The sequence below is a fragment of the Podarcis filfolensis genome, assembly GCF_964270895.1.
Source record: "Podarcis filfolensis genome assembly, chromosome: 3".
NCBI lineage: Eukaryota > Metazoa > Chordata > Lepidosauria > Squamata > Lacertidae > Podarcis > Podarcis filfolensis.
The window spans coordinates 30,963,430-30,977,134 of record NC_139606.1 but is presented as its reverse complement, the minus strand read 5'-3'; the positions used below and the strand labels follow the sequence as shown (position 1 = coordinate 30,977,134).

The 13,705-nt window shown below is 43.9% G+C and overlaps 1 protein-coding gene across 4 annotated transcripts in view; it reads right to left on the bottom strand.

Annotated features, from left to right (window-relative positions):
- Nucleotides 1-13,705, bottom strand: part of GREB1 (growth regulating estrogen receptor binding 1) — a 97,830-nt gene that overhangs the window by 7,353 nt on the left and 76,772 nt on the right. For 3 of the 4 annotated variants that reach the window (XM_083606949.1, XM_083606950.1, XM_083606951.1), the window contains 13 exons: nt 12,879-13,015; nt 11,676-12,015; nt 9,789-9,904; nt 9,118-9,320; nt 8,782-8,871; nt 7,775-8,340; nt 7,453-7,555; nt 7,006-7,170; nt 5,285-5,427; nt 4,158-4,319; nt 2,213-2,417; nt 1,235-1,409; nt 931-1,149 (listed from right to left, as the gene is read on the bottom strand). In XM_083606949.1, coding sequence (XP_083463075.1) covers nt 931-1,149; nt 1,235-1,409; nt 2,213-2,417; nt 4,158-4,319; nt 5,285-5,427; nt 7,006-7,170; nt 7,453-7,555; nt 7,775-8,340; nt 8,782-8,871; nt 9,118-9,320; nt 9,789-9,904; nt 11,676-12,015; nt 12,879-13,015 — 2,624 coding nt within the window. The remainder of the gene's footprint in view (nt 1-930; nt 1,150-1,234; nt 1,410-2,212; nt 2,418-4,157; nt 4,320-5,284; nt 5,428-7,005; nt 7,171-7,452; nt 7,556-7,774; nt 8,341-8,781; nt 8,872-9,117; nt 9,321-9,788; nt 9,905-11,675; nt 12,016-12,878; nt 13,016-13,705) is intronic. The other variant, XM_083606952.1, reaches the window with a different exon arrangement.

The window sequence follows — 13,705 nt, the reverse complement described above, 5'->3', positions numbered from 1 at the left end:
TCATTAGCTGAAGTGTTTCAAATTGCACGGAAATCGCAATGGTGGATACGGTTTTAAAAGGAAGAGTGTAAACCAAGACATCAAGGAAACTGGTTCAAGCGTGACATTTGACAGAAAAGGGGTATCAGTGCTCTGGCAGGCAGTGCCGCTGTGAGATTAAGGACCAAGCCCCACATAGATAAGCTGTTTATATATTTTTTTCTAAATTAAATAAGCCAGGTGTGATATTGAAAACTTTTGCACATGATGCCAGTGAGGGATTCAAAAAAGCTATTTTCATCAGGACCACAGCAGGAGAGGAAAAGTAAAAACTTCCTCCTCGCCACCTGCCAAGATCCTGATAATTGTCACCTCCCTTAAGAACTGCCATTTGCATTTGTTTTAACATGCAAGTTAAATGCAAAGACACATTAATCATCACATCTAGTTTGGCCCTGTTTATTTCCTTTTGTTAGTTATGTTTCTCCGTTGCCTTGTGCAACAAGCCTGTAGGCAATGTGCAAAGGAAGAATTGACGGCACATCAAAAGAAGAATTAGCAATATGTCAAAATATAAACTATACAATATTAATCAAGCGAAGCAACAGAAATAAATGAATATTGACACCAACACAATCATATAAAAACTAAAAGACACCCCCCACACACCAGTTAAAACTGTTCACTGTCAACTGAATACAGACTAAAAGCAAGTATCTACTTGCACTTTGACGCGCTTTCGAACTGCTAGGTTGGCAGGAGCAGGAACCGAGCAACGGGAGCTCACTCCGTCGCGGGGATTCGAACCGCCAACCTTCTGATTGGCAAGTCCCAGGCTCTGTGGTTTAACCCACAGCACCACCCGCATCCCTATAGCTTCTTAGGGACTATCAAATATAGTGTGGCTTATGCTATCAGAGACAAAAATCTACTTCATCAGCCTTGCCTCACCTGTTCTGGTTATACTGAACATTCTGCGTTAGGTCCACGTTCAGCATGATAAAATCGTGAACATGGCAGCAAGAGAACGGCTCCTTGATCTCTCTGCTCTTGGTTTTACTTGACCACTTCCTCATCCCAATCAAGGCATAGTGGGTGACATCCGGAGTTGATTCAATGTGCTGAAGAATTTGCTTCAAGGAAATGTTCCTTTCAGTCCATGTGTATTCGCTGCAAGGGGCCAGAGAAACAGTTCAAAATCTGATTGCTCGAGGAAGCCCAGTGAATATGCCATCCCAAAGAAACCGCCCTTTACCTTTTTCTGTCACCTGAGCAATCCATTTCTACAGCATTCCACATGACACAGGAGTCGTCAGAGATTATGATGAAAGGCCAGATGTCTTGAGGCTTAATGCCTAGCTCCTCCTGCCGATTTCGCTCAAGCTCCAGATTGTGGTAGGACAGTTCTTTTATTAGGAAGTGAGCAGCGCCTAAAAAGAGAGAAGCAAACCACACACTGCAACGGGAGAACTCAAATCAACATTTTATCTAGAAATCTTTTGCTGTATCACTATCTCACACCCACACACTCAACTTTGCTTTATTCTAAGGCTGACAGCAAATTCAAGTATTTTTAGACTAAAACCTGGAAGTAAGTCCTACTAAATGCAATGGGCTTACTTCTGAGTAGCCATGTAAATGATGGCATTGCTTAGTGATTAAGCACCTGCCTTTTAGTTGATTCATTACTTGATTAAATTTGAATATGTGTATGTCGTTTTGACATATTGAAGGGCGAGGTAAGATTATCTTCCTCTCTGTTTTGTGCTTTGCTGGCATCTGAATACATTTTTATTTAAATAAGCTTTTGATTCTGTTGTTGCTGATTTTAATCTATTGCGTGTTGCTTTTGACTCTTTGCGTTCCTGCACTTTGGTGCTGTTTTAGCCTGGTGATTGTGTTTCAATGGTGGATTATTGTTTTATCCATGCTTGTTTTGATATTTCACAATCCGCTTTGATACCCTGTTTGAAAATTTCGCATAGGCAGCTGGTTAGCCACTGTGAGAACAGAATACTGAACTAGGTGAGCCACTGGTCTGATCCAGCAGCCAGGCTCTTAATTCGTTCTTACGTTCCCCTCCAAAAAGGTGCCAGGAGGCTATTGTTTTGGTTCCATCCCACCACGCAAGCCACTCCTATAACCAACCAAGGCTTTATTTAATTATGCAAAAAAATAATGCGATTTAGACCTCACTGCATTCACACAGCCGAGAATTTCACCATATACATACCCACTCCAGCACTGTTGAAAATACTTGGCAGAACAAGCATGATGTGATTGGGCCAGTATTTTTTATATATTGCCATTTCGTACTCTTTGACGACTAGGACGTGCAAATGGCTGGCCCCATCCATTGCATGGTAAAGGTTAAAAAGTCCATGTTCGTGACGTCCAGTTGTGGGAGTAAAAGTAGGGCTCTTTATATAATCTTGGCTCTATAAAGTTAGGAATCTGTGTTATTATGGTGGTTAATATAAGCAGCAACAACAAAAAAGCTAGAGAGAGAGGAGGGTCAACAACTAAATATACTGGCATTGTTTCATTGTAATCAGCAGGTTTCCAGCAATTTACACAAAGCTGAACAGCTTACCTGCTAGCTAAAAATTTAAATACGTTCATGAGAAACCAAATGAAATGAAATGAAATACAGTGGTACCTCTGGATGCAAACGGGATCCATTCCGGAGCCCCGTTCGCATCCAGAAGCGAACGCAACCCGCGTCCATGCGTCTGCGTGGGCCGCAATTCGCCGCTTCCACACATGCGCAAGCGGCGAAACCCAGAAGTACCGCACTCCGTTACTTCCGGGGTGCCGCGGAGCGCAACCTGAAAATATTCATCCGAAGCTACTTCAACCCGAGGTATGACTGTAAATGCCTGGATCACTTCACTTATCGCATTCAGTGTTGGATGAGTATTTCAGGAATTTTGTACTGAACACCCCACTTTTGTGTCATGGAAGCCTCTGCTGGATCGAAGAGGCGCAATTTGATACAACCCCAGGTTGAGACAAATGAACTGAGGTCTCAGGGGCCTCTGAAGAGCATTTGGTTGCCCAGCTGCCAACCCAAAGGCCAGAGAGGTGTGTGAAGGAAGCAGGGGTGGTTTGCCTTGGGAGAACTGAGCGTGGCAATGATTCCACCATCCTCTATCCTCCTTCAAGGGATAGGGACTGTACAGTTAACAATGTCATGACACCGAGCAGAGCGAAGTAATAAATTCTGAAGTGCTCTTCATAACGAAGCCCTTAAACCCTTTTAGAATTATACAACAAAACTGAACTTTGACCAATCCAGACACTATGGCTTCAATACCAAACTCCCCCCCCCCCCGTCTCCTGTTCTCCCGCTTTGCTTAATTTTCAGCCTGATGAAATATTATGGTAGACTCAAAAGTTTCCTGTTTTCTGTGACATTGCAGGTGGTAATAATAAACGGTCTTCATAGTTTCCCCAAAAAAGAAGTGGCGGTGCAATGCTTAGCCATGCATGTTAATGTAATATTCCATATGCTTAGCTTATGGATGGGTGTCTCTCCAATAAAAAGTCTATTTATTTGGCAGGCAGAGGACTGGCAAACTGTACCCGAGGAAGAGGAAGTCGTCATCCCTGCTGTGAAATAAGGGGTGCCACTTTGTCCCTGCCCATCACTCCTTCTCTCCTCTACTACACCATTGCCTTCAAGGTAGATATCTCATAGAAGGGACCCTGAGAATCATCTAGTCCAACCCCCTGCAATGCAGAAATATGCAACTGTCCCATACGGGGATCAAACCTGCAACCTTGGCGTTGTCAGCACCATGCTGTAACCAACTGAGCTATCCAGCTAAAGTCAGTATAAAAAAAGAGTTTCTCTTCTTGAGACCATTGGCAAGCAGTTCTCCTGGCAGTAACATTTTACAACTTTGCATAGTTTGATGATGCACATCTCAAAAGATATGGGGAGCTTTGTCTCTTTGGTGATCCTAAGACATGCTCCAAAGAGCTCTGCAGCTCTGCTAAAGGCCTATTTCAGTACTGGACAGTTTGCATGCTGTCTTCCTGCGCAGCAGAGATATTATACAGAAAGAAAAGCAGGATATTTTTACTATTATCCAGAAGCAGAGCCAACCCAGGGAAGGCAATTTATATCATGGCCCTGTACAAATGCAAAATGGCTCACATTGATATTTACCTACCGTATCAGTGACAAGAGGCAATCTCATACTCTCCAGCTGTCTTCCCGGATGACTAAAGACAAAATGGTGCTCCTTGGACTTAGGGATGATGAAGTGAAGCTGAATTTCCTCTCCAAGCATGGAATAGGAAAAGGCAAAAGCGTGCAGGGTGGATTCATAAAGCTGAGGAGGGAGAAGGACAGAAGGATAATTCACCTTGCCAGCTATGGCACTGATGCACATGTAGTAGCAAATTAAATCTTAACAGGGTCAGGGAGTGCCATTTATGTAGAGATCAGTGGTCATTTATGATGATGTATTTGGAATGCAGACTCTGAAGGAATAGTGTCTGGCATTTGTGTACTATATGCTTTTGGGTTTTACTAATTCTGCCACAGTTCTACTGCATCCTTTAAAAAATTGCTAGATTATATACACTTTATGTACACAGATGCTCTAGCTCTAGGGTCAAAGGTTGGACTTTGGTTAGTCTGTCATGGTGATGAAGACAATCTATGTTTCTAAAATGTTGTTGCTGTTGTTTAGTCATTTAGTCGTGTTTGACTCTTTGTGACCCCATGGACCAGAGGACGCCAGACACTCCTGTTTTCCACTGCCTCCCGCAGTTTGGTCAAAGTTTCTAACATATATCAGGTTAAAAGATATAGTAGTTATATAAATTAAGGGCAGGAACAAACAAAGATACAACTAAATTAACAAAATCTTTTTAGGGGTCTTTGCAGCAGACAAGAAAAATCTAGCAGCTCTTTCCATTAATATTTTGTTCAGGTTAGCCAATAAGCAGTCAGCCAAATGCCATTCAATTGTCCTTCCTGCATATCTTAAGAGGATGGGAGTAAAATAAGGTATTTTGATCTTCTTACAGAGTTATATTCCAAAAAGAGTTAATGTTTCTATTGCTCTATTCCCACAATGGCAGAGCCATTCGTTATAGAGTAGTGTAAAAGCATCCGTAAAGTACAGCAGAAATTAAATCTAGCCCTAAAACAGGGCAGCCAATATTCGATATCATCCAAATAGTTGGCCTTACCCTTAGAAAAATCAGAAGACAAACCAAGATGAATGGGAGAACAGCTGACAGAGAATAATGTACAAAAACAAAACTAAAAGGGCTCTATCAGTCTTACCTGGTACCTGGGGTTAAAGCCCATATACTGATGACACTGTTCACAGTGATGGTAAGTGTTGTAAGCAGCGTATTTGGATAATCTCATCCGTGTTGTCTGACGACGCATATACAAGTCCTCTTGTTTTCTGCTTGCTGTACTATCTGTACAAATATATTTTAATGGTGTCAGTTAAATGAGCACTGGCCAGCGCAAAGGAATTGCCCCATCCTTGAGTATCTTCTGACTGCAAAATTATACTGGTTGCAATCAAAAAGGAATCTGAAAAAAAGTTGCTATTCTCATAGGAGTGTTGACATGTTTACTATAAACATTGTTCTCAATCTATCCGTCTGTCTATATGTAAATAATTTCTTAGCCACCAACATCTTTGAAAAACATTTCTCATGCTGTTTGACATAAACCACTGCCATATGTCACTGTAACTGACATATTTGTTTCCATTTCAGTTCAGCTTTAAAGTTAACAAACGAGGAAGTAAACGTAATGTGCTCTGAATGCTCTACGGTGCTACATGTGTGCTAAGATTATTATAAATATTAATATTATTTGGAAATCCCTCCAGATGTTTTGGGACTACAACTCCCATGATCCCTAGCTAACAGGACCAGTGGTCAGGGATGATGGGAATTGTAGTCCCAAAACGTCTGGAGGTCCAAGTTTGCCTATGCCCACTGTAGGGGGTTGAACTAGATGACTCTCATTTCCCTTCCAATTCTATGATACTATGAACTTGTTCACTAGCACCCTCTAGTGGCATTGCTAAGTCCTCAGAGTGTGCTTCTTACTGCTTTATGCTGTAACCTCCCTGTCAACTTCAGATGAAAGGATGCATATAAATAGAATAAATATGTGCATGATATGTGCATTTGTGTGTGTGTGTGTGTGTGTGTGTGTGTGTGTGTACAAACACACAGACACACACAAAATAAGTCACAGCATTGTTGTAGTTTTAGCAAGATGATGCTCACATCCCGCACCACACATTTAAAATGCTCTTATACCAATGTAACAGACATGGCTCCCCCCACAAAGAATCCTGGGAAACATAGGGTGATGATGAAAGTTGTAAGGAGACCCTTAACAAACTACATTTCCCATGAAACCTTTGGGAGAATCCATGACTCTAATAGAGCGCTTTACATTGATGGTAACACCAGTGCCCAAATTACAGCTCATCAGTCTCAACAGTTCACCAACCATACTTTGTGACAGTTTAAGAAAGAGACTTCCCTTTGCTCCCTTCTTCTTCTTTTCAATTTCTGCCATATGCTGGGGACTTGAGGAATCAAAAGCAAACACTGGGAAAAGGTGGCTTTGAGCAGGGTGTACCCCTTTAACCCCCCCCACATTATTAGACTCCAGCTCCTAATCTTTGCTGGCCGTGGGGGCTGATGGGAGTCGAAATCCAAAAAATGGCTGGAGGGACTCAGGTTCCCCATCCTTGTCGTATGAGTTTTAGGACTACAGCACTCAACGCCAGATTAGAAAGCAGAACTAGCTAAAGATTAGTGGTCTCACTGAAGTCCATAATTACTTAATTCAGAATTGTACTGAATGCCCATAATCCAAACTGAGTGCCATTTCCCACACTTCTCATCAATGGAATGCAAAAAAACCCAACCAGATTCTGATCAATACATTCTAACTGGACCGTTTTATGGCACAAAAGATCATTACCAAACAGGTATCTGGTCAGAATAACTGAATAAATAACTAACCCTGACCTTCGCTGCTTGCTTTCTGGACCCTTGAACAGATGAGACTTGCATCTTCATATTTGGGATCATGGATCGTGTAGTCGAAAGGCATTTTCTTGAAAGTTTCCAGATCGGGCCACGCATCCCCTGACTGGTGATAGTACAGCTCTGATTCTTCTTTAAGATCTACAATCACAGGAAAACAAACTCATGCTATGCACACTGTTATACCCTTTTCATCATTCAAAAATGCAAACTCAAAAATAATTAACTATTCAATATAGAAGGAAGGAAGGGCAATTCTTATTGTCTTTGCCTGACTGCCAGCCTTTGGTAATGGCTGCGTTAACTGAAGACTGAAATAAATGAACACGGGGGGGGGGGGGATTAAGAGCACAGCAATAAAACACTCAACTTCTCATTAACAATTACAAATTATTCATCCAAGGTTTGACATGTAGGACATACCAGCATTGATCTCCTCTTCGTCATAAACGTCTACTTCCGTCAACCGAATCAGCATTCTAGATAAAATACTGAGGAATTGCAGATAGGCGCCTGTCTTTCCTATCTGTAAAGATATACATCAGAAAGTTATAGAAGTAGCTTATGAAATCTAAGCACATTAAAGTATCATTTCAGGTGTCTGAAAAGTCAGGTGACCAATGCAGCTTGATTCAAAGCCCAGATATGATGACATTCCTCCTACATGAAACGGAGAGGCAAAATGCACAATGATATAATAATAAAAATAATAATAATAAATGGTGTCCCTTTTCTTGTTACCTACCTGTGGTGGTCCACTCAGTAGCAGCCTCCTTGGATGAAAGGTATCCATCCTGCCTTCATTCCTGTTGTTATAGTCCATATGGATCGGTTTGGGGACGGTCCACTGGCGATAATATAGAGACTGCTCGGTGCAGGTCATCATCTTACTCATGAGCGGGCGGAAAGAACTGGCCCACATGACCGAATGGTAAGGCAAGAGGGACGATGACTTGGGAAGCCCTGTGCTGTCTGCAGAAGTAACCATGTCATGAACCAGTTTGGGCAAGTAAACGATGGGGGGCTGCTGGGATGCTTTGGTCATGGAGCACTGAGAGGCCTGCAGAACGAAAGAGCTGTGGGGAGGTGCTGAAGAGGCGGAGGGAGATGAGAAAGGAGGTGGAGGCGACGAAGTGATGGAGGCCTGAGCAGCTTTGGCTTCCAGCTTTGAGTCTCTGTCTGCTTTCGGTCTCTGCTTTTCGGAGTTATTCACACTCTCTTCGGTGCTGCTGCTGAGTACCGGATGGGGAGACTTTCCCACCTCCCCTGCAGTTACCAAAGGAGGAGATGTTTCGCTGCAGAAAGCTGTGCCTATGGACAAAATCCATAACTTAATAAGAGTACTCTGGTAAATCATTAGTGGCAACTGATGGCTGCAATATCCCCCTGACCCAATATAGAACCCCAGAGATAATTATTTATCAGTGATAAATACAAGTGAAAAGGTAGACTGTGTAGTGCACTGATCTACTTGAGCCCAAAGAGTGGCTTTTCCCTTATTGCATCACAGTGAGTCTTCCTTCGGTACACAAAAGCTAAGGTGCAATTCACACAACCATGTCAAATGCAGTGAAGTGGAGATTTCTCAGGGAGAGTTGAGTGTTGCCTTTATCATGTCTGTCTGTCTAGCCCCTGTTTTTTGTATTAGTGATGGCAAAAGCCAAGCATCCACAGCATTAGCAACATGGGTTAAATCATTAGGATTTCGGTCCCCAATGTACATATTGTAAAGGAGTCATGCTGATGTCTTACTTGATGCTTTAGAAGAGACAGAGGAAGCTGCAGAATCGTGTGAGCCAGACCTTTCTCTTTTGATGGGGCTTCTCTTTTCCGAAGAGGAGCCTATTCCACAATTGTGAAGAAATGGAAGTTGTGTTTACATTTGCTGGACATGATCCATCTAACTTAAAAATGCAAAAGACTAGAGAAGCAGAGTAGGGGCGAATAGCCTATATCCTCCTCCAGATGTTGCTGGACTCCCAGCTCCCATCAGTCTTGGCCAGCATGGCTAACAGCCAGGGGTGATGGAAGCTCACAAATGTCTCCCGCCCCCTTTTCAAGTCAATGGTCCTATGGATATCCCTTTACCTTCTGTTACTGTTTCTTCATCTTCGTTATCAGTACTGCTTAGCTTCTCTGGGTCACTCTCCAGGACATCATTTGTGCCTACTGCTTTTTCCACGGGGACTTCAGAACTTACAAAATAGGCTGCCAAGCCCAGTTCTTGCTCCAGGGCTGTTCTCACCAAGCAGGAGGAATTTATCAGACGTAGGTCACAGTACCTCAAGGACCTTGGTGGGACAGACAGGAAGAGAGACAGACTGAAAGACCAGGTGAATTCTACAATATTACTGAGATAATAACTGAAAGTGCTTATCTGTTGTCATTTCCTGTCCATCTGGGACGTTTAGATAAAGCAGCGTGACAAAATCCTGTTGCATATCAATAACACCTTGACTGCTTCAATTTAGGGCTCATCCACACTTTATTTTGAACCCTATTTTATGTGTACTGCTTAATTCCCCTGGGTCCAAGAGATTTCCTTGTTCCATGGTTGTTTCTTGCAAAAATCCAGTCTTTTCCACTGAATCTGATCTTATCTGGAAATCTTAACCAAGCTTCAATTCAGTGGGCAAGGATGGAATTTTGCAAGGCACAGCTGTGGAACAAGAAGAAAGCCCTCTCCTGAGGGACATGTGTATATTTCATATAACTATTTTTCAATTCATACGTGTGTGTGTGAGAGAGAGAGAGATTACCTTGGGAGTGACTCTCCTTGGGGATCCATTCCACTAAAAATCAATATGCAAGGCAGTCCCTCCAGTTCCAAATAAGTCTGAGGCCTCCATTCGGCATCTTCAATCTTCTGCCAAATCTGCCAAAACATTTGAAACACACTGTTTTATAGTTCACTCTAGAGAAAGAGCTGCTGTACATGCAAGCTGTCATAATGCGGAGTCGTGGTTAAAAACTGTGAACCATCAAGTCCTTGGTTCAAACCTCAGCTGAGCCAAGAACATGCTGAGTGGCCCTTCATTCACTCTCTACTCCCATTCAAGAGTACGGCTAAGAGAGTAACATGTATTTATTTTTCTCTTTATTGACGGTACTTATAATCCATCTTTTGACAAAGTCCTCCACAAAGCGGCTTACATGTTTAAAATGCAAATCCGCAGATAACCTTAAAAAATATACAGTCAACAATAATAACAAGATTCCCACGGAAGAGCATGCAGCGGGAGGAGAGGTGGAGTGAGTTGTTACATTTGGCAAACTGAAAAGCTTGTGCTGCTGGAACAATCAGAAGACAGCGATGTTGAATTCCTCCTATAGAATTTACTTCCAAGTAAACAGGAGAGATAATGAAGAGTCAGAAGGCAACAAGCCAGCCGCTGGAGTACATCCCTTCTTGGATGCTGATATCAGAATATGTATCAGAAATTGTGGGTTGCCATCTGATTTATTCTGATATTAATCTGATTTTAAACTGTATTTCAGTCGATTGCTGGATTTTATGTTTTAATGTATTCTAGATTTTGATGTTAGCCGCCCTGAGCCTGGTTTGGCTGGGGAGGGTGGGATATAAATAAATTATTATTGTTATTATTATTATTACTACTACAACTACTATGACTATTAGAATTACTATTAGAGGCACTGGGCAACCCTAGACATGTCTACTCTGAAATAAGCCCCATCGAATGACTTTTATTTTCTCTTGTGTGGAACACATTTTGTCAATGGACACTGCTAACCAGCAGCTGTCATGGAGTGGTTGGATGCAGAGGAATGGTGGAAGGAACCAGCTGGGGAACCACCAAGGGAAGAAGGTCAGAATCCAGGGAGTGGTGGTAGGACAACAATGAGTGGTCAGAGGGAAAAGAGGGGGGAAACTGGGAAGAGAAGGTGTCAGAAGCTGAAGAGGTAACAGGGCTTAGTGAGCTGGGAGAATCTGTGGCAGAGAGAAGTCCAGAATCAGAGGCAGAAGCTAAAGCAGATGAGTGGAAGGAGGGAGGCCAAGAGGCAAAGATGAGTCAGGCTGGTGAAGAGTCATGCATGTCTCCCCCTCTTGCTGTGACAAGTTCCCCTCCTCCCTTGTCTCCCAGAACTAGAAGAGGCATGAAAAGAGCAGAGGAGAAGTTGGCTGCACACAGGCGCAGTCTCCTATTGCTTGAAGAAAGCCCTGGAGAGAAGGGGACTTAGATGGCTTTGAGGAGGCAGGGACTTTCAGTTTCGGCAACTGGTTTTCATGACCACTGGGAATGACCCGCTTTGCTCATTAGGCCTGACACTCAACCAAGTCTGTGGAGATCATATTTTTGCTAATGAAGAGTTAGCTCCAACTTTGAGCTGTGTTATTAATGACCTGCAGGCTCCTGTGACAGCAGCAGTGGTGGCTAGTCCATTAGAGAAAATGGAACATGGACACACCAGCCTCAATCTGCCCTCAGCCAGCCCACACCCGCCTGCCTTCTGACTTGCCATTGGTCCAGGATGTGACCCTGCCTACACTGTCTCTGGCTCCACCTACTGCTGGTCTCCTTGCCTTCCACTCCACCAGTCCCAATGGGCACCAGCCACCACGGGCATAATCTGCACAGCTGAGGTTGGAACTCCAGCTGGAGCAGAGCTGTTCTGTTTATTACCTTCAGCTGCTCTACGAAGTGCTTCCCTATGGTGATCCCAGAGTTGGGATTGCCCAGGATGATTTCGAAATGGTCTTCGAGGGCTAGCCTTTCCCTCACGTGGTTGAGGCGCTCATAAGCGACTGCCGCCAAAGGTATGCACGGAATCCTTAGGACTACCATCAGCCCGTGTCCGTTGGGGCACTGGCGCGAAGAATTGATGAGGTTCTGAGCGATCTCTAGAGTTTCCACGGTGGTGTAGTTTTTCATCTGGGACAAGCCGCACACCGCCATCATGGCAGCGGAGTAGTGCTGAACAAGCACAAAGGTCCTTATCACGGCGCTGTGCAGCCTAGGAAACCTGAAACAAAACAGAAAGCAGTGAGAGCCTGTGGTGGATGCTTTGCTTGCAAAAAGTGATGGACCCATTGGGCAGCATTGTGGTGTGCATAAAGGTAAAGGTAAAGGGACCCCTGACAGTTAAGTCCAGTCGCAAATGACTCTAGGGTTGCGGTGCTCATCTTGCTTTACAGGCTGAGGGAGCCGGCGCTTGTCCGCTCCGCAGTTTTTCCAGGTCATGTGGCCAGCATGACTAAGCCGCTTCTGGCACAACGGAACACTGACACCAGAGCAGCACACGGAAACATTGTTTACCTTCCCGCCAGAGCATTATCTATTAATCTACTTGCACTTTTGGCGTGCTTTCGAACTGCTAGGTGGGCAACAGGAGCTCACCCTGTCACGGGGATTCGAACCACCGACCTTTTGATCGGCAAGCCCAAGGCTGATCATAGGACACTGTTATTCCCTCTGGTGGCAAACTTGAATGACTGAATGCTTATTGGTTGGGAAGTGAAATGGATCCACCCAAAAAGAAGGCTGTGGCTTCTATATACTTGGGGGACCCCCTCAGTATGCAGAAATATGGGGGAATGCTCAAGAAAACAAGAGCACTCAGCCAAGGAGCTTTAAAGGGCAGGCCATGCCTGGAGAGCATGGAAGAAAGGTAAGTGTGGATAGGCCCTAAATTACTTTTTGATAATCTGCCTGACACAATCCAGCCACTTAGCAGAACTGTGATGGCAATGCATGTATATATCAATATATATCAGGGTCAGATCTAAAGGAACAAAGAATGCCATCAGCCATTCAAACCTACAGTCTACCTACCAAACTATATTGCTTTTTTAAAATTTTAACCACACTGCAAGGCAAACACGGTACCTTTTCCCCAAAGCCATGACCATTGCTTCAAAAGAGCTGTCGTAACGAAGCAAGGGAAGGCTGTGTCCGGAAAGAGTGGATTCGATAAACTCAGACAATCCGTAGTACTTCTTGTTTTCATGGTACAAGTCCACACCCTTGAAAGAAATGACAGTGACTATTAACAGGGTTGTCCGTGATGATGATTTAACAGTTCACCAATCCGGTTATCGCAAATATACACAGGGCTATGAATAAGACCCTGTCCCTTCTTTGTGGCCAATCCTACTTACCTCCTCCACCATGATCCTCACCAGTACCCACTCAGGGACGGATCAACTGTGCAAGCAGTTTAGGCAGCACAATGCACAGAGTGCCGGCTGTGCCAGACACGGCGTTGATGTTGGGGTGGAATTCAACACTGCACTATTACAATTGTTCCATCAGTGCAAGTGTTTCTGTTTGGCAGACAGAACGATCTCCCCTCTCCTCCCACCTGGAAGTTGTTCTGACCCCCAACCAGCCAATTCGGGGGGGGGGGGTGCTGGGATGGAGAAGAGGGTGGAGAAGCTAGAGAAACTGCTTAATTGAATCCTGACCCAAGCTTTTCTGCCTTTTGCTCCTAATGCAATCAGCATCCTCACTTACTAGAGCAGAGCTTTCCAAACTTTTCATGTCAGCGACACACTTTTTAGACATGTTATCATTTTGTAACACAGTAATTCATTTTTGCTAGCAAACCAGAGATTAAACTGACCCCCCTTTCCAGGCCTGGGAGGAGCGCGGGTTCGTTCACGCGACACACCTACACACTGCAGCTGACACACTGACGTGCTGCGACACAAGCT